Source organism: Lagopus muta, chromosome 8, assembly GCF_023343835.1.
Source record: "Lagopus muta isolate bLagMut1 chromosome 8, bLagMut1 primary, whole genome shotgun sequence".
Lineage (NCBI taxonomy): Eukaryota > Metazoa > Chordata > Aves > Galliformes > Phasianidae > Lagopus > Lagopus muta.
Window position 1 is genome coordinate 34821153 of NC_064440.1, and position 20964 is coordinate 34842116.

At 42.2% G+C, this 20964-nt stretch overlaps 1 protein-coding gene across 15 annotated transcripts in view; it reads left to right on the forward strand.

Annotated features, from left to right (window-relative positions):
- The window catches only part of TRPM8 (transient receptor potential cation channel subfamily M member 8), a 111143-nt gene that overhangs the window by 73397 nt on the left and 16782 nt on the right, over positions 1-20964 (forward strand). For 13 of the 15 annotated variants that reach the window (XM_048954207.1, XM_048954199.1, XM_048954195.1 and 10 more), the window contains 13 exons: positions 6083-6187; positions 6763-6836; positions 7874-8030; positions 10975-11152; positions 11494-11666; positions 12855-13029; positions 13944-14011; positions 15293-15490; positions 16497-16599; positions 17188-17306; positions 17634-17924; positions 18393-18488; positions 19261-19390. In XM_048954207.1, the coding sequence (XP_048810164.1) occupies positions 6098-6187; positions 6763-6836; positions 7874-8030; positions 10975-11152; positions 11494-11666; positions 12855-13029; positions 13944-14011; positions 15293-15490; positions 16497-16599; positions 17188-17306; positions 17634-17924; positions 18393-18488; positions 19261-19390 (1852 nt within the window). In that variant the 5' untranslated portion in view covers positions 6083-6097. Of the gene's footprint in view, positions 1-6082; positions 6188-6762; positions 6837-7873; positions 8031-10974; positions 11153-11257; positions 11349-11493; positions 11667-12854; positions 13030-13943; positions 14012-15292; positions 15491-16496; positions 16600-17187; positions 17307-17633; positions 17925-18392; positions 18489-19260; positions 19391-20964 lie in introns of those variants that run through there. The other 2 variants (XM_048954209.1, XM_048954210.1) reach the window with 2 other exon arrangements.

The window sequence follows — 20964 nt, forward strand, 5'->3', positions numbered from 1 at the left end:
AAAGCATTTGTGGGATACTTGTTGCTGTTATATTGATCTTTCTCCTTTCAGAGTCTTAAGAAGTTCTCCTTAGCCACCAGTAGGAGAGGTGCAGGGGATGAAACTGAAATGACAGTTTATCCTTCTTTCTCCTCAGGTCTGTCGTGTAGTTCATGCCAATTATATCCAACATGCTTTTGAGAAAGTGCTCAAGTCCTGTCTCATACTTTACATTAAACAATTTTAATTGCTTTCTCTCCCTCTCTCACAACACTTCAGAAATGCTGTGTCTGAATTGGAGACGTGATGAAACAGATTTGTTTTCCCCAGAGGAGACTGGGCTGTTTTCTCCTCCAGGCTCATGCTATTAAAAGGGTAGAGTCATGCAGGCTGTTACCCCTGCTGAAGGTGAATTTCTGCTGTTTGGATAAAAAGGGAAGAAGCAGGTCATTACAGAAAGCCATCAAAGAGGGAGGGATGCAGAGGGCAAATCACACGCAGTAAATGAGCTTCTATGTGAAACTGTATCAGCAGAAATGCGTTAGCAGAGGCAAAATAAATCCAAAGGGGATTTCTGTGATAGAAATATATGGATGTATATTTTGTGAATCTCCATGTAACACTTTGTTTTTGTTTCTGTAATTAGAAAGTGACCTGGCTGTTCCACAAGAGTGGCTGGCACCTTGTTCTCTCTGCTGATCCGTGGGGATAATTTAGATGAGGAAAGCATGATGATGACATAGAACCTTTTTGTCCATTTGATCCATCGTGCCTGGATAGTGCTGCAAAGCCCATCTAGTATGGTTGTGTGAGCTCTACTGTGAGTTTTGGGTGAGAACAGGTGACCTCAGTCTGTGTAGCCACTGAATGCTGCAGCACCAGTGTCAAAACCTCCAGAGATATTGTTCTTAAACAGTGCTGATTGCATGTGGCTCAGAGCTTAGCTGAAACAATCTTGTCCCTAATGTGGCTTTCATGGCCAATGCTTGGTAATTTTAATGCTGTCAGCCTGTGATACTTGTTGACATAAAAAAAATTGAACTCTGCATGGTGAAATGAGGCTAACTGTGTTAAAACCTACAAAAATAGAATTAATATTTTGCTCAGCTTCACAGGTGCATTGCCAATTGTGCCTTTGGCAGTAAAAAGCCCCATGAAGCTCTGATAGGTCCTGGGTTGGAAGATGATTTACTGTTGAGCTACTGAACCTCATAGCACCAGACTTTCTGCACAATAGAGACTGCAGGGTTCAGAAATCCTTGTAGCACTTCAGGCACCATTTGCCTTAGATCTGCTCCTTGCTTTATACACTTTGCTCTTTTTTTTTCTTTTTTAAAGAATCAGAAGGTTCATTTGTGTACAGAGATCTTTCTTCCTTACAGTCTTTGGAGCAATGGAAAATACTTTTATACTTCTGTTTCTCTTTGTGTTTTAGTGATTTAAGTGCTTGCCTCCTTCATAGATAGTGGCATAGGTAGTCTTTAAATGCTGATCCTGAGGATGAGAGATTTTATGTCTTTGGTCATAGGAGCACAGTTCTTTAGCCAGGGTCTGAAGAAGAATCCATAGTAGCACCTCTTTTGTTGCTCAGAAATACCTTAATGCTCAGAAATACCTTAATTTAGTCCAAAATAGGAGTTATCTTGAAATACTCCTCGGTACGTTCTGTGGAGTGGGAAGGACAGCAAACTCTATGGAGTTTAGCATGCTTCCATTGAAGTCTCTGGTGGAAATAGAGACCTGTTTTACTGGAATACAGTAAATATTAACGTATTTGCTACCACTTGAAATAATTGGTGTGGGTTTAGAATATTTAGAGGTGTATTCTTGGATAAAGAATGCAGAAATACTGGGAAGTACAAATTGTTGTCAGGGAAGTAGTTCTTGTCTTTGCTTAATATTGTCTGTCTTATGCTTGGGGCCTGCTCCCTTACTTAAGGTACAGATAAATTTACTACATTTGAGAACCAGAAAGTCTTCCTAAAACCTCTTCACCAATTTTCCTATACCTAGGACCAGACCAAAGAGTTTGTCTCCCAATTCTGAAGTTGCTTTTTAAAACAAAGGATTGAGCTCCCCATTTATCTACTCATTCGTTCTTCATCTCGAGAACTATCAGTCAGCTGGGCTGCTTTCTCAGGGCTGTGGCTAAGGGACTCAATGCAGGCATAAGCCACAGGTCAAGATGCATCTTCAGTGCTACCCTATTATGGGTGCATGACCACGTTGCTTCTGGCTGCCTCTGAAAACTGTGTTCCTGTGAAATGTGACTGTGAATACAGAACATCACCAGGAATTGCTTTGAGAGCCATTCTTCCCAGGCAGAAGATGTACAGAAGTGTTGTAGCTCCCTCTGAGAGTTAGCTGCAAGTCTTTGATTTGTTTTCTTATGCTTCTGAAGGGTAGTGGATCATGATGAATTATGTCTTCGAGCTGAGTGCACACGTAGAGCAAGCAGCCTTAACTCCCTCCTGACTTGAATAGAAGGTCAGTGGCCAGTGCTATTCTAAGGGAAGTTTCTCTCATGGATGGTGAAACTGCATCCTACATTTCTGGGAGGAAATGAAACAAAGGAAACTTTTTCCTTCAGTCTGACATTGCTCAGAACAAAAACTGCAAATTGTAGTTGCCTCCAATGGTTTGAACTCTGAATCATTTTTTTACTACCAGCTTTGGATAGACTTCATGGGGTAGCAGGTCTTAAAAGAGGTGAAGTAGCATGCATATGTCATGATTACAGGCTGTATGGCTTTGGTGAGGACCTGGAGTTCCACGTGGTCATCATTTTGTGATCCTAGCAGCTTTTAGTGTCTAAATGTTTAGTTTCTCCTTCTCTTTTGTTCCTTGTTTTGTGGGTGAACTAATTGGATACCAAGTCAAGAAGGAAAGAAAATGGAGCAATGAAGTCCATGGTAGCTGCCTGTTTGAGGCCAGGTTGGATGGGGCTCTGGGCAAACCTGATCTATACCTGATTTTGTGGTTAGCTATGCTGCCCATGGTAGGGGGATTGGAAAGAGATCATCGTTGAGATCATCCCTTCCAAGCCAAGCTGTTCTGTGGTTCTGTGATACGATTCTATGAAACTGCAGAGTGAAGTTAAGCCTCTAAATGAAGACCTCTGCAAATGTGCCGAGGTAACACGAAATTTTGGATAAAACAATCTCCATCGCAGATTGCTCTGGGGCCAGGCAGCAGAATGGAAAAAGCAGATTTGTTCCCTCTTCTGCTGCTGCCTCCTGCCAGTCAGTTTGCTTCCTCCTGCTGCACATCCTCATTGTCACCACACGACCGCTCCCCACCATTACATCTGTCCTAAGTGAGTGGTTAAATGGGCGCACTGGGGAGCTCTGCCTACTGCAGAGAGAGCAGATTGGGAGCAACCTGGCTTTCCAAGCAGTTGCTGTGAATTTCATGCCAGTAGAAATGACTTCTACCAAAGTGGATGGTTTCATAGATGTTGATTTTAGAACTGTGTTTTATCTTTTGATACACTAACATCTGATTATTTATTCTTACACCTCTGGCTTTGTAGTAGTGCTGTTGGTAGGATAAATCAGCTGCAGTACTGTTATCAGTTTCTAGAGTACATTGGCAGCAGGTGGGACAGAAACAGCTCTCCACTTCCTGCAAATAACCTGCAGCAGTTATTTATTTCCTGCATCCTGCTGCAAGTATGCCTTTCTTCATTATTTATTGGTGAATGAATAGGTAAGTAATCCTGCCATTGATTATTCCTATGCATTTTCTTGTTGTCTGTGCTCTCCCTTAAAAGGAAAGCATGACACAGATTAAAAAAGGTGGGGCTTTGCAAGCTGAAGTATATCAAAACCTTCCTCTTTGAGTAATGATTTCAGTAGAATTGCTGGGGCACATTCTGGAGACTCTGGTAAGTGCTCTGCACCCATACATGGTGAGGCTTTGTTTTTCCTTTGCTTAAGAGTGTGTGCTTTTTATATGCTGAAACTGAGGTTGCTGCACCTCTGAAGTTCAGCACTACTCTTTCCTGTTTGGAAGACTTTGCTTAAAGCCCGCTGTTAGGATTCTGTTGCTGCAAATAGTGGTTAGATTGGTCTGAAACCTTTCTGAAAACGGAAGCGAGTCTTTTCAATTGCAGGCAATATATTTAAAAGCCTGTTTATTAAAACCTCTATTAAAAATTATTGTTTACCACTTCTGTTCTATTTTTTCCATTGGTTGCTTCCAGGCTAGAGATTTCCTTCGATAATGCTCCTTTATGTGCTGAGGAAGCCCTATACTTAGCTGTACAGCTTAGAAGATGATTCTGATTTTTATCTAAGGGCTATTATTCTCTGGAACGTGCTGGTTCCAAACAGTTACACTTTGATGCAGTAGTCTGTGCTGTAAAAAAATGTCTTCCTATCTATTTAGTGGATTGGAAGCATGATGAAAAGTGAATTGTGTTTGCCTGTTGCAGAGGCTATAGCTGTCACATCTCTTGCAGCATGTACAACTGCTGTTATTTCTGACACTCGTGGAGTTAACAAGTCTCTCTCTCAAATATCAGCTGAACACTGTGCTATCAGCACAGCTCTTCAGTACATGAACTCACAAGCAAATCCTTTTTGCTTGTCTCTGGTTTTCAGGGTTCTTTTGCACCATCGCTAACTTTTCTCACTTTGTTTGCAGCATGTTCCTTCTTGTCAATTATTTACAAATGCAGCGAGACAAACTTGAAATTCTTTAGTGCTCCGAATGAATAATTTAATGCCCTTGTTTCTATTTAATCTTCTCTGCTTACAGTTATGCCCATGGTCCATTTTCAATGTTAACTTACAAGGCAAATCAACAAGTGAAGTAAAGCTCGGCCAATAAATGCTTCACAAATCCAGACCAACACTCATTTCTCCCCGTGGATCTTTTGTTTTGAATTTTGCCCTTATAAACATTTCTCATCAAAAATAAATCACGTGCAGTAACGAGAATTGCACGGTGGATTCTTTATAACTATGCCTCCCAATGCAATCATCAGGCACACAGCTAAATAAGTGAGGTGGTGTGCATTTGCAGTTGCTTTAGACAATCCAGTTTTGTGTTATCTGCTTTTTTATAATGATAGTGAAATACAAATACAAATGTTTCTGTGAAAACTTGCCTTTTTCTTGCTTTGGGAGTTGCTCTAATGATGACTGCTGCTTCCAGCTGTCCTTGACTGGTAGTCAAGGTAGTTGTGCTTTTGGATAAAATCTGTGAGTAAATGGTTTATTTTCCACTGGGTTGTTTCTGGTGCTCAGAAATGATCTATTCTCACTCAGGGGTGATTTTTTAGAGCTGGAGGATGAGCGCTGCTGCACCTGGGGCCAGCTTTTCTCCTTGTGGTATCACCTGAGACACAAACCCAGTGTACACAGTGGGAGCAGAGGCAGGAGAAAAGGCAGCATTGAAAGCAGTGAGATTGCAGCTCTGTGCCTTAGCTGAGGCTGCTCCACAGAGGGAAGCCAGCACCCTTACATGCTCTAGAGGGTAACTGCAGTGTGTTTGGTACTGAGACTGACGTGTTAATGAACTTTAAATTACTTACTGTCCTTCTGGTTGCATCCTTTGGCTGTCATTAGTGGAGCAGTTGACAGATGTGAGGGCTCTGAATTGAGGTGCTGTGGTGCTGCATCTGCTCTAAGTTTCTGGTGTCCTCCCGGCCCAACTTCTTTTTACATGGTGGCTCATTTTCTGTGATTGGAAGTGTTACTTATTAGTATTACACACCAAACTAAGAAGCTGCTCATTGTATATGAGCACTCAATAGCATAGTGTGCCCATCTGAGATGGCAGGGAAAGAGAGAAATGTTGGGATGAAGTGAGATGTATGTGACGGAATATACGTTCCTTTCTCAAAGCATGTTGACTTGGAATTCTTTCTGAGTGGGGAAAGAAAGACGAAAGTCTTCTTGTGGAATGAAATAGGAGAAAAGATTTCCTCTGAGTGCTAGTTTCACATTTTAGCAATCAATTCAATGTGAAGTTTTTATGTTGAATTTGAATAAGCCCTCCCTTTACCCCCTCCCAGGACACCTTGTCCTTGCTGATCCTATCTGTTGAAGGAAATGACCATGGCAGTGAGCCTTTCCCCTCTGCCATGCCATTCCAGGTTTCTGCAGGCACCATGAGGCACCGAAGAAATGGCAATTTTGAGAGTTCCAGGCTCCTCAATTCCAGCATGTCTCGCAGCATAGATGTGTCGTGCAATGACAGCGTGAGTATCACGACATGGCTGATAAACTTGGGAGATGTTTCATCGATGTGTCAGCTTTGCTTTCATGGAGGTTTCCCAGTCAGACGGACCAGAGTTAACCAGAGTTTGGAAAGTATCATCAGGTTTAACCTCTGTAACCATCCATGCAAATGGAGTTGTTCTCTAGTCTACAGCTGACTGCATGGTGCCACTGAATTCAAGTAAGATGTTTTCTATGTGGGTCTTCTGGATTACAACTGCTGAAATTCAAGTAAGCTCTCTAGCAATTCGTAGGGTTTAAATTCTGCTTTGGTGTTCAAGTTTTTTATGGGGGGAAGCCCCACGTTCTGTTATATTGTGCTTGATAGAAAAGTATTGATATCACTCTTTCATTTGAGTGCCTGTTTGTGATATTTAGCTGTCTTCTGTGTTTTGTCTGTTTCCCTCAATGCTTTCTCTTTCCTCCCTGCCAACCACTATGAGAAGGCAGACTTGAAAATCACACCAATTTCACTTTGTGCTTGAACTGACTGTGCTGTTACTGAAGTCTGTGCTGTTTCATAACCTGCTGAAAGTAATTCTTTTTTCCCCCCAAGGATTTGGTCAACTTCATACGAGAAAACTTTAAGAAGAGAGAATGTGTCTTCTTTACAAAAGACAGCAAGTCAGTGTAAGCAGCCATTTTCCTCTGGTGTTGCAGATGTTGGGTGTCAGGAGCTGAGGGTATTGCTTCTTGCTAAGCCATGTGGCAGGGGTGTTTGGGAAGCAGACTCAGGAGTCTGAATCTAGCAGTGCAACCTCACCTCAGTCTTGCTTGTACAAGTCCTCTGGTTGTCATTGCTTGTTTGGTCTGTTAGCGTATGTCTGGGATATTGTTCAGTCGTGGTCAGAAGAACTGGAATTCTAATGGTAGGATAGGTACCCTGGGGTGCTTCTCCCAGCCCTATAAAGTGTTTTGATCACACACTCTCTATATTGTAATTTATAAATTACATAAATTTAATGCTGTGCAAATATAACATGCATTATAAGATTCATTTTTATGAAAGGAATCTACAGAGAAGATCAGATCCAACTGCCTGCCCGCTTCTGGGTTATCAGAAATTGAAAGCACGTCGTTGAGGGCATTATCCAAATGCCTTTTGAACACTGGCAGGCACGGGGCATCGACCGCCTTGCTAGGAAGTGTGTTCCAGTGTTTGACCACACCTGGGCCGTATCCCTGTAATCTGCCCGCTATTATTTATGTCCCTGCCTCCATGTCTATACTTTTCCTTTTTGTGCTACCTTTGACTGAGAGGAGTAAGAAGTGTATTACCTGTGCTCCCAAACTGTCATCATTGTGTGGAGGGATATGTTGGTGATTCTGAGTTGCCTTGTTGCTACTCAGCAGTGCAAGAGCAGAAGCAGATGTCCTTTCCCTCTTGATTTGACGATGTATTAGACCAGTCAGACCCTGGATTTACGTTGAAAATGATTATAATGGACAGAACAGTAACTTTTTCCTACCTGGTTAAGAGTGCAGAAAGGAGAAGAAACTATTTGTACCCTTAAGTTTAGTGGCTGATAAGGTCATCTGATGGTGTCTGATGCTGAAACCTGCTCTGACTCTGAGTGTCCTGTCGGCTTTCAAATTAAGCTGCTGATGTTTTAACTTGGGTTAAGGTAAGGAAAGAAGTCACATAGGCCCATTCACTCTTCTTCCAGGGGCAATTTGTGTAAGTGCGGATACCCTGAAAGTCAACATATAGAGGGCACTCAGATCAATGATGATGAAAAGTGGAATTATAAGCAGCACACCAAGGAACTTCCTACCGATGCCTTTGGGGACGTTCACTTTGAAAATATAGAAAGGAGAGGAAAGGTAAGTCATCTTCTTGAAGGGCAAATGTCAGGCCCCATGGGAGTCCTGAATCCAATGCCAGTGGGGGTTCCTAAAAACAGGGAAGGTGAAGCTGAAGTAGATTTTATTCATAAAGAAATGGGAAGAGTTAGGCTAGAAAGGAGCTGAGATGGTTTCTTTAGCTGTGATAGCTGGAACAGGGAACAATTTCTTCTGTGTTATTTGTTTTATAGACTGGTGTGTGCATGTGTGTGTGAAGGTGTTTCCAGGTGTGACAGAAGAATTTGTTTGGAGTCTGGAGGAAATAGTTTCAGCTCGACCTGTGATGTCTGTGATGAAGTGTATCTGTGTGCTGTTGCACTGCCCACTCTGTGCTTCTCACTGCTACTGAAACGTGATGGTGTTGAGGCACGACTTAGCACCCTTTTACCCATCTTTACTAGTGAACCCAGCACAGTAAGCTTAAGTGCCTGAATGACTGAGCTCCTGATAAAGGTGCTTTTTTTCCTGACTTTAACATTAAGGCAGGGTTGTTTCTTAGAATGCTGCTCCTTTTCAGTGTGGATAAACTTACACTTTAGAAAGAAAATGGTGGGAGACTGCGCACCAGTGTGACTCCTGGGGCAGGAACATGGCTAACATGCTTTGCTGTTGAAGCTGCAACAGGATTTGGGAGATAATAATCATAGAGATTTCACATCTGGAAGGACGTAAGACCTTCTTTCTGAGGATCTGTGCTCTTCAGTACAGAAGCTGCATGCACGTACCTGGTTGGTGTTCTCCAAAATCATCACATCATCACTTGTGTTTTTAATGGTGTTACCATTGCATGGCATGTCATTGCTGCCTGCAGAGCTTTCTGACCACTCACCTTTTTCTCCCCCCCCCCCCCCCCCCCTCCCCCTTTCCTTTTTCTCCTCCTCCCCTGCACCTTTTTCTCCTTGCCCCTATCCCCCATATCCAAGGTAACTGAAGACCCTCTTCAGTGAGGGGCAGGAAGATTTACGCTCTGCATCCCGCTCCCAAGGTCACACCAATATTGTGGTAGAGATGCCAGATGTGAACAGGCCAATAAAAAGTCTACCTTTACTAAGTCCTCCTTCAGCTCGTTTATTTCTGCAGTATTGCTCAGAAGCTGTGCCATCCAAGAACACGCAGTTTCTGTATTTAATGTTCTGGCGGCCTTCAGCCTGGATAAAAGCTTGCTTTGCCGAATACCTGTCTGAATTCAGCTGCAGAGACGCCTGTTATTGCCTATGTGTGATGGTCCTCGAGTCTGTGGGCATGCACTAGCTGGGTACATCAGGCAGATGGCACTGTTGGATTTTGGAAATAGCAAGCTGCATTCAGCTGAGCGGGTTACAGCCTGGCATGGACTGGAGGTGGAAAGAGCCAGGTGGATGGTGGGGTTCAGAGCCTTGTACAGGAGAAATGCCTTCTACTACAGAGCTAATAGGAGTTGCACTGGCTGTTCTGAACCATTTGCAGGAACTAGGCTTGGGAACCTTCCTAGAACATAGGAGTGTGTTGTTTGATTCAATTTGAATGCCTTTCAAGGTGTTTTTTTAGCATAGAAAAAATAGAACTGAGCTTTTTTTACATAAATGGAGGGATGGTAGGACTATCTGAGACCAGTTATCTATGTTCTTTATGGCATCCTGATAGACTGTTCAGACTTTGCTGTGAGTTTGATGTAATTTTGTTACAGTTAGAACTGCTGTACCTCAGACTTGCTTGGTGTTCATCCTGTGGATCCGAGGTCTATGAGTGGAAGGTTTGGGAAGCCTTACAGTGACTCTTCAGGCCTCTGAAGGGAGGATTTCAGTATTGGTCAGGGGGATCCTTTCCTCCTTAGGCATGAGATGCTAGGAGTTGTTTCTGTAGATCTTTTTCAAGGCTTGTGCTTGTGCTCTTTCTTCTCAATGCTTCTGAATTATGCAGTTATTTCCATTGGATTTCTCACTTCTAAAACTATTTTTACCTGCCTCACGCATTTACACTCAAACATTGACTGTTATTGCCCATTGATTTCTTCTTACAGACTGCTACCTGTGCCATCTGGTGTCAGCATTCTTCCACACCACCCTCATTCTGGTCATACATCGTTCAGTCTCCACAGAATAGCTACTTGTCATCATTATAAGCTAAAGCTAAGACAAACACAGACAGTGCTTGCCAGATTGCCAGACGGCTGCTGTCACGGCTGTAATCAGTTCACACCAAACTGATTCTTAGGATGTCGATTCGTTACAGAGACAGTGAACTTCAGGTTGGATGTTAGAGAAATTTCTTCTCTGGAAGAGTGGTTAGGTGCTGGAATGGGCTGCCCAGGGAGGTGCTGGAGTCACCAACCCTGGAGGTGTTCAAGAAACTTTTAGATGTTGTACTAACAGATGTGTTTTAGTGGGAAATACTGGTGGTAGGTGAATGGTTGGACTGGGTGATCATGGAGGTCTTTTCCAACCTTGGTGATTCTATAACTCAATGACTTTCACTAGTAGTGGCAAATGTTTCCTGTGTCATGCAGTTTATCTTCTGTGCAGTTGAAGATGTATGTGGCAGAACACAGGGTACAGTCATGGCACTGCAGCTCACCCAAGTTGCAGTTTTGGGACTGAAAAGGCAGAGCTGGGAGACTTGAGATGAGCAGTTGTGTTCTTCACTATGCTGCTGGTTGTAAGCTACCACTCAGTGCTCCGCTTTAAGACCATCCCTTATCTCTAGACCTGATCTACAAGTAGAGGAAAGTACCTCAGAAATACCATGCTGTAGGTTGTAGGGAGAATATGAAGATGCCTTAGAGGAAGAAATAAATACTTAAGCTCTGATTCTTCATCAGTTCACTCGCTGCCCACCAGCTGTTGCAATGAGAGCGTACGATAGAGAAGAAAATACAATTCCTGGTCTGTTTCCAGCTATCAGTGTTTATCTCTTGTTATTTTTCTCTTATTTTTTCTCACTGAAGTACATCCGTTTGTCATGTGACACAGACCCTGAAACACTCTATGACCTCATGACACAGCACTGGCACCTGAAAACCCCTAACCTTGTCATCTCTGTCACTGGAGGGGCAAAGAACTTCGCGCTCAAGCCCCGAATGCGCAAGATATTCAGCAGGCTGATCTACATTGCCCAGTCCAAAGGTAAAGACCTGCACGTGGATTTGTATTGCTACACCTGCATAAGGCTGATGGAGAGAAAGCAGCTAAGAGGGTCAGCAGGGAAGCAGAGTGTTCGTGTTGTTTCTGCTTGGCTGGTGCGCGTGGGACAAATGTTATCTATCAGTTTGTAAGTTACAGAGTTGAGAACTAGTCCTTCGGATGCCCATGGCAACGTAAGGTAGGCTGTGTGGCCTGTATTTTATGTTTAACTGAAGGATAAATGCCTCAAAGTGTCAAGTTTTGAGTGGGAGTGGGATTGTGGTCTTTGAAAGGGAAGGTGTTCCACTGTATCCTCCCATGTTATCCCTCCACATTGTCCCCAGGGGCCTGGATTTTCACAGGAGGCACACATTATGGGCTGATGAAGTACATTGGGGAAGTGGTCAGAGATAACACCATCAGTCTGAGCTCCGAGGAGAATGTGGTGGCTATTGGCATAGCAGCCTGGGGCATGATTTCCAACCGAGAAAGCCTGATTCGCAGTGGTGATAATGAGGTAAGAAGCATGAACAGCATGAGTCAGTGGGGAAATAATGACAGGGCTCTGCTCTAAATTATGCAAATTACATCCTTGACTGCTGCTCTGAGCAGTGATGGGCTCAGCTGATGCTATCAGTTATGTGATGACTGACTTGAGCAATTAGCAAAGAGGTCTTCTTATTATGTTATGGTAGACCTGAGCTTGCTGGACTTTTTTTTCCAATGAAATGTTTGTGTAGAAACACAACAACAAACTTAGCAACACAACAGTTAGCTTTTGTGTACCTGAAACAATTCAACTTGGGCCCAGCTTTTCTTCAGCATGTGTTGCAGGGAGATGAAATACCAAGTGCTCTTTCCAAATCAGAAAGGTGCTAAGGTGTTCTCGTATGCAAGATGGTCTCAAATATCAGGTCTGGTGGGGGGGAGGATCAGCTAGTGATTCCAGCTGTGGGCTTAGCATGCCTGCATGCAAGTTCAGCTGCTCTAACTTCATGTCTGACAGTTATGGAATACCTCTTCCACACTCACTCTAGCTGTGAAATCCTTGCGTAGTTGCCCACAGTGGGGATTCCCATTAACTAAGACACCCTGTGCCACCTGTCCCTGTTGAGGCAGTCCCATCAGTCACATACACTGGCACATCTCCTTTTATATCTTGTGTAAGCTAGCTCTTACAAGCATATCTAAAATCCATCCAGCTAGATAAGAAAACTGATGAGTATACTGAGGGCTCTGAGATGATAAGGGATTGGACTAGATGATCTCAACAGGACCCTCCCAGAATTTTCGAGTCCCTCAAATTCTGCAATTCTCTGATGTGTTGAAAGTGAGTTTTCTGCAGATTTAATGTTTCCAGTGGCTGAAGGAAGCATACTTGCCTCCTGCATTGCTTGACAGAACTTCTGAAAGGACTAAGCTGTTTGAACTAATTTCTTTCTGTTCCATTACCTGAAATGAAGTTATGGGAAGATCATCTCAAATCTGTACTTGTAAAGAAAACAAGATATTTCTACTGTGCTCTTCTATGATGTTTCTCTCACAATCTTTTGTTGCTGTTGGGACTGCTAGTGTCTGGAGTCAGGACTCCTAAATGATAAAGAATAACTGGTGTTTGGAGGTTCAGCTGCCACTGGTTTGACCTTCAAAACTTGTGCATGCTTTGTCCTTGCTTTTCTGTTAAACACTGTGCTTGTGATTCTAGGGGTACAACTTGGCTCATTACATAATGGATGATCTCAAGAGAGATCCCCTCTATTGCCTGGATAATAATCACACCCATCTCTTACTGGTTGACAATGGCACCCATGGGCACCCAACGATAGAGACAGAAGTACGAACTCAGTTAGAAAAGTACATTTCGGAGCGAGTTATCCCAGGTAGGTGTGGATGTCAGGTTGCAGACCTCCTCCTCCTTGGAACTTGCTTGCTCTGGGGCTCAGTGCTCATTCCAAGGAATGAAAAAGCAGTAGAATCATCCCTTGAATGATAAGTGGGAGGAGTGTGTTATCTGCATTTCATCTCGAGCACTTTCAAGAACAAGCAGTCTTCTTCAGAGCCATCTCTTTCCCCTCATTGCCATTTTTTATGTGACAGTAGTCCTCTGTAGGACACAACAAATAATCTGCTTTAGCAATGCAGCCCTTCTTACTCTTCTTTCTCTTGGAAGCTGACTACTGACTTCTGCATGTGGCCCAACTGGCACTGAGTTCCAGGTTGCTGAAGCACAGCTACACAGGAGCTGATATTATGCTTTTGAAAAAGATATCAGTGATGATCCATCTGCATCCTGCTTATAAACAGTTTCTTCTTTGTCCCTTCTTTGCTAAGAAGGAAAAAGACAAAGGCCTTGGCAGCTGCTCTTGACTTTGTGTCTCTTAAAAACCAGCTGGAGTCGTGTGGTTCTTAGCTTTCCTTTACCATTGAAAATGTGGAATCAGCAGTTCTGAATCTTCAACTTTTGATGAGAACCTTGCATCTAGACTCCAAATGATCAAAGCAATAGGTAAATAGAGAGAAATCAGATGTTTGGGGGCTTCATAGCTACTAAAATTATGATTGCTAGGAAGAAAAAAAGCTGGAGAAGGCTGATGCCAGCTTAGCAGAATGTTAAGCAAAACTGAGTTTTCATTAAAAATAAGTTGTTATTGATAGATTTACCAAAATCAACAGTAAACTGGTATCAAAATGAGTGCATGAACAACTCAGAAATGATGTTGTTGAACTGAGGAAAACAGGTTGGTCAAACTGCACTAACAGGTTGAATCTTTTTTTCTTTTGGCCTGTTTCACAGAATCAAATTACGGTGGGAAGATTCCAATTGTATGTTTTGCTCAAGGAGGAGGGAAAGAGACTTTGAAAGTGAGTTTACTTCTTTCATTTGTTTCTTTCACTTTTTCCAGGAGTGACATAGGAACGTTGCTCTTGTATATCAGAAGAGTCTTTGTCAGCCATGTCACTACTGACCTTTAGTTTATCTGATGGTTTGGTTTGCCAAAATTTGCCTTGCACTTGTTCAGTGGAGATTAGTGTTTTCATTTCATACACTGAAAAGATCAGCTTATGTTGGAGATACTCCAGTTTAAAGCCTGCAAAAGCTGACCTTATTGCTGATCCTGTGAACCGTGGGCCACATCTAGTTTAAACCTAGAGAGCTGAACAAGTGAGCTAATACTGAGGCTAGTCAAACTGGGTGACAAAAAATGTTCCTAGTAATTCTGAGCACAGTCTCTGTTACCATTTCATTGCTAACATTAATCAAGTAGTCTGTATCGCTCTGTGAAATTGTTACCCCAGCCTTTCTGTAAGTTTCCTGGTGTTTGATTCTACTTGTGTGATTAATTTAGTTTTGCCCACAAGCATACTGTAGATGAATGCAGATGCAGAGTTCAATATGCTAATCAGAAGTCCAAAGATAAAGACAGGATGAAAGCATCCATTCAAGTTTTAGAGTGAAGCTTTGCTGTAACTGCTGTCTTCTTTTAGTTTCAAACAGCCAACTTTTAAGAGAGGATTTTACTACAACTGAAGGAGTTGTACTGAATGCTGTATAAGAACAGCTGTTTGAGAAGCATTGTGATTGCCTGTATGGAGAGACATCAAACCACCATGATGCATAACATATTTACTAGCTATCTAATCAGTATGATAAAAGCCACGTCAAATTAAATGCTTCGTTCATGGAAGGAGGATCCTCTGAAATGTTACTGGATGATGCTTCAAGGATGGGTTCATGCCAACCATAGGGTTTACTCATTAGTGTTAATAATACACTTAGACATCTTTGTCTGCCATCTTGCTCATTTATAAATAAAATCAAAACCTATCTTCTGCAGGAGTAAACTGAGTCTTTGACCAGCTCAAAGTGATCAGCAGGTTTCATGCTGCAGAAGTCTGTTTGTGTAAGACTATTGGCTTTTCCTCTAACAAATAAAGCTGGAGCCCTTGTACTCACCTTCAGTGTTACTTAAGCAACACTTGTCCATAGAAGAGAAGTGACTGTTGGTTTAAGTCGGATGTTGAGAAAAACATCTTCACAGAAGGGGTGGTCTATACTAAAATTACTAGGCTTTCTTCCTGAATAGTATTCTTTGAATAGCACAGTGGTGCTGCAAGTCGTCATCTTTCCTCTTTGCTCCCTAGTCTATCCATGTGGCCATCAAAAGTAAAATTCCCTGCGTTGTTGTGGAAGGCTCTGGACGGATAGCTGATGTTATAGCTAGCTTGATGGAAGCAGAAGACACTCTTACTTCCTCATGTGTCAAGGAGAGCTTGCTGAGGCACCTGCCTCGCACCATTTCAAGGCTCTCAGAAGAGGAGACTGAAAGCTGGATCAAATGGGTAAGTAGTATGTGCTGTTGTAGAGAGCTGGTGAGGCTGAAAGCTGCAGAAAGGTAGAAAGGAAATGAGGTCAGGAGCAGCCAGGTTTTGGGGGAGCAGCATGTACTGCATACACGTAATGCAGCTGAAGATGTAACAGTGCACATACACCAGCAAATTCGTTTGCCTTTTTTTTTTTTTTAAATCTTTGACCACAGATGGAACCCTCAGAATTCAGCTGCCATGCTGACTGTTTATTACAAGAGCTTTTTTTGGAGACTGGGGAGACTGGAGACTAAGGAGAGCATCTCCTATATTGCTCAGGCCAAACTCAGGAAACTGTTTTGACTTTCCATTTACCTGATCTTCTGACTGACCTGGTTTTAGATATACTTCTGCCCTCCTAAATAGGGACAAAAAAATGGAGCTCTAGGAAAATCTTGATGTTTTTCTGAAGTCTTTGTTCCAACAACACTTCTGCCCTGTAGTCTGTTAACTTAGGTTAATTGACTTCCTCAATTAAAAGCCAGTGCTTTATCATAGGGTCTGACTCAGTTTTCTGTTTAATTGTCTCCTGCCTTCATAGGAGGGAGCAGAAGGTGGGAAGTGATTGCATGTTCGTAATGGGGGTGGAAAATGATGGGTTGCTTCTTGTAAGTCCCCTTCACTCACTTTTCTCCCCTCTTTATTTAATATTAGTTATTTTTTATGTATGTACCATTGTAAGTTGTTTGCAAGCTCCAGATAGAGATTCAGTCGGTCATACTTTAAGAGTAGTTCCTTATTACTGATACTGTGCTTTTTGGGATGTTTGCTGTATTCAGAGGAAAACTAATCTTAGACTTCGGCAGCTTAAACCTCATCTGCTCCTGTCTGGACTTGTGTAAATTTTAACAACTGTACTTGGAAACAGGACTGATGAGAAGGAAGTTGGCTACAGTGTGATGGAAGATTTCTTTTAAAGAGGCTCTAGGAGATCAGCTGCTAAACATTCTATATTGCTTTGAGTTGAAACTTCTTTTTGTAGATCAAAGAAGTCCTTGAGAACCCTCATTTACTGACAGTTATCAAAACAGAAGAAGCTGGAGATGAAATTGTGAGCAATGCCATTTCTTTTGCTCTGTACAAAGGCAAGTAATTGTCTTTCTGTTCTGTCATTTTGTGTGTGTGTGGTATTTTTGTGTGCTGCTTTTTAAACAGGCGGACAAAGATGGGTTACTCTGGGATTCTGAATAGTAGGGTTTTGCCCTGTGCAAATGTTTTTTCATAAACTGTGTGTTCTGCTGAACCTGGAAACCATCAGTCCTTTTGCATGCAACATTTTCTTAAACTTGAAGTAACTGTCCCAGTGGGAGATGGGTTTGGTTTAGCATTTGGTTTTACTTGTGCTCGTTTAATTTTCTCCTGCAAAATTCCCTATTGAAATTAGCATTGAGGACATAAATGAGTTTAAAACAAATAATAAAAATAACAAAATAGTACCATTTTCTGCATGGTGTGTGAAACTGAAGGTGTGATATGTACGCATGAGGCACTAGGTGTGTCTGTAAGCTTTGAGAATCCTCTAAAACCCAGTCAGGAAGATATAGATGAGTCTGGGGAAAGATGCCTGATACAGGGCTCTTGTTGAGCAGAGCGTGAAATCAGAGATGAATAAGTATGCCAAGAAGCTCTTCTGTCTCTGGTCTTTTACCTAGAGGATTGTTCCTCCTCAGCAGCTTTCAGCACCAATGAACATAACAGAGATAACTGGGATGGGCAGCTGAAGCTGCTGCTGGAGTGGAACCAGTTGGACCTGGCCAGTGATGAGATCTTCACCAATGACCGAAACTGGGAGGTACAGATGGTTTCTGAGTACGGTGATATGGGCCAGGGGAGAAGGGGAAAGAGAGACATGGTAACAGCAGCCAGTGTCTCAGCGTCCCACCCTCTGTGGTGATACTTAAGACCACCTTTTCCTCCTTGCGCTGGTATCGTAGACAGGTCATGCCAGAAGTGCTTGAGGCCATCCAACAAGTGCAATTACATATGTGAAAAACTGTTTCTCATGAAAGTGTGCCAGCCTGAAGGAAAATGTGGCAGTTAGCTACAGGTATCAGTCCCCTTAGGTAAGCTTTTCACATCCCATACGACCCCTGATATTTACTCTTCCATTTCTTCCCAGTCTGCTGACCTGCAGGATGTCATGTTCACAGCCCTAGTGAAAGACAGGCCCAAATTTGTTCGTCTCTTTCTGGAAAATGGTCTGAATCTGAGGAAATTCCTTACCACAGAGGTCCTTAGAGAGCTGTACACCAACAACTTCAGCAGCTTGGTGTTCAAGAACCTGCAAATCGCCAAGAACTCCTATAATGATGCACTCCTCACGTTTGTGTGGAAGATGGTTGAAGACTTTCGGAGAGGTCTCAAAAGAGATGATAAAAATAACAAGCATGAGCTGGAGATACATCTTTCAGTGAGTGATTTCCATTTTGCATCCCTGAAAAGGAGGGGAAAAAGAAAAAGGAAAAGCTATGTTTTATTTCTAGTATAGCAGGATTTACTTTTAACAATCTCAGCCTTATTTTTAACTTAACATATGGTCCCATTTTACCAATACGTGTAGGGATTGTTTAGCTATGAGCAAAATGGGTGGATGTATTTGGATGTTGAGTTAAAATAATTTCTATTGCAGTCATAATCATGACATATCAATGTCATAACTATACTTGTAATTGAAACCAACATAAATGCAGAGTCCAGTACAGAGGTGCTAGCTGGGCATGAGTAATCAGAACTTATAACCTGGTACAGACCGTGGTATTTTGTACCAATCTGCTCTAGAGCAAAGAAGTTGATGGTGTAGAACTTTAAGGACTTGTTCCAGAAAGCAGTTTAGTTGAACTTTGGTCTGAAGAATTGTTGCTTTTTCCTTTTTCTTCAGACTGAGTGTCCTATCACAAGACATCCATTGCAAGCTCTGTTTATCTGGTCTGTTCTTCAGAATAAGAAAGAGTTATCCAAAGTCATCTGGGAACAAGTGAGTTGAGTTGTTCTTAGCTCCTGTTTGTAAACAGCACAGTGATGCTCCTCATCTTCAGGTTGTTGGCCATAGAACTGTGGTAGACAATTGCAAGGTGATTTAGTAAGTAGATTTACTGTTATCCATTTTGTGTTTGGGCCTGGATTTCATACTTTCCTTCCATAATGCTAGATACGTGTCAGCAGTCCAAACTAGTACTTACACATAGCTACATTTTCTTGTCTGTTTTCAATCTTGAATGCTAAGTGCCCCCCATTCTGCAATATGAAAGCATTGTGATCCCAGGTATTTGATTGAAATCCGTTTCTAAATTTGATTAGACATTTAGATATAATTGCATCAAATGCATAATTCACAGACTGCAACTGTGATGCTAATGCATGCAAAGCTAATGGATGCTCCTGCTCACTGTGTCTCCAAAGCAGAGCACTTCCTCCCTGGAATATACTAACATAGTCAACTGGTCCAGATGGCTGTACTGTGAATACGGGATTGTAGTTCCTGGCAGAGCAGACCCTCTTCTGTGTATCTTCAGCCAGAGATGCAAAGCTGATATCTGACTGAAAAACAAAAGAACTTTTCAGACTGGTCACAAAGTTGTTACCAACCCAGTACAGAGATAGTTGTTACCATTTGTGTCATGGAACTAGATCTTCATTTGCCAGTCTTGACTGGGAACACAGCAGCTGCAAAAAAGGGGGTAATGTTTAAAGAATATATCACTTTCCCTCTTCAGAGGGGTTTGCGTGACTTAACTCTCTCTCTACAGACCAGAGGTTGTACTTTGGCAGCTCTTGGGGCCAGCAAGCTCCTGAAAAGCATGGCGAAGGTGAAGAATGATATAAATGCTGCTGGTGAGTCTGAGGAACTTGCTAATGAGTATGAGACAAGAGCAGTAGGTAAGTGCCTTCTTTTAAGCCCTTTAGAAATTTAATGGAAGGGTCAGAGATCAGGAAACTGTTCTGTTTCTTTGAATGTTACTGGCTTTAGCGATCTCCAGATCTGATGTACAGCAGTGCTTGCCTAACAGTGTTTTTATTTTGTGCACATAATGCAAAATGAAAGCAGAATGCAAGGAATGTAGTTCATTCAGTTTGCTGCAATACTTCCCAGAAGGCTAGCCTGATTTGTAAAGAACAGTATGATGTTTCAGGAAGAAGTAGAAAAACCCTTCATTTAGAAAACTAGTTATCCAGCATGAAATCATAGAAATATAGAACGGTTTGGGTTGGAGAAGGGGCCTTTGAAGATCACATAGCCCGAGCCATCCCACACTATCTTTCACTAGATCAGGTTGCTCAGAGCCCTGCCCAACCTGGCTTTGAACACTTCTAATGATGAGGCACCCACAGCTTCTCTGGGCCACCTGTTCCATTAGCATTGTGATTTTCACTGCTTAGAACTGTTTTCCACACCATCTGTTCCCATTAGAAACTGTTCTGTCTGAACAGCTTGCCTCCAAATATGAGTGTTCAGGGATTTTTTCTTTTTTTTTTGGTGGAGAATTTCTTTCCTTAGGAAGAAGAGTTACCTGGCTGTAATGGCAAGGCTGAAATAGCAAGGACAATGTAGAGTAAGAGAAACTTTCTTCATGAGAGCTGGTAATGTTTGGGTTGAGAGGAGTCATCCTTCAATTTTGCAGTAGTACTGCAAAGTAGGAGTGAGAATAAATTACAGATAAAAAGTATATTGAACCTGAATTCTAAACAACAACATCCTAAGCCTTTGTTATTCTGAGAAGAAAAGCACTGCTGCCACTCATTGAGAATGCAGATCTAGATCATGCATTCTAGGTCAGTCATTTTTCTTTTTATGACCTCTGGTTTCTCCTGTTAAAAGGGTTGTCAGTGGTTCAGAATTGAGTTCTGCATCTCATGAGCTGGAGTAACGAGTGTTTCTTATTTAAAGAGGCTAATTGGTGTCAGATAGTTGGGGTAGGGCCCATCATCCCATAACTTGGAGCAAAATACAATACACTGTTGCCTTTAAAGACTTTATTACAGGTTATGGCCTTGTTCTCTTGACTGATCTGCTTATACAAATGGCAAGTCTGTAATTGCATTGTCAAGCAATTTGCTGTCATATCCACAAATCAGATTAGATAATGGTTAACGTGTAACAGCCCATGTTATGCAAACATTGCTGTGCATCAGATCTGGAGATCAGATCTGAAAATATCTTGCTTGTTACCAGAAAGTATCTCATGCTTCACAAGGTGAAAACCACTTAGACTTTCTTAAAGGTATCCAGGTCTCTTGGGTCTGATACAGAGAAATGACCACTGAAGTCTGTTTTCAGGACTGACCTGGTAATACCAGCTGAAGGTATTGCTGTATGTATGCATCCTTGCAGTTATGGTTAAAAGCTGTTTGAAAAACACCTAGGGAAATATGTTGCTGGAGAGGAGCACTTCCTCAGTTTTTAGTGTAGAATGCATCTTAACACCATCCCTGTGTAAGGTGACTTTTATATT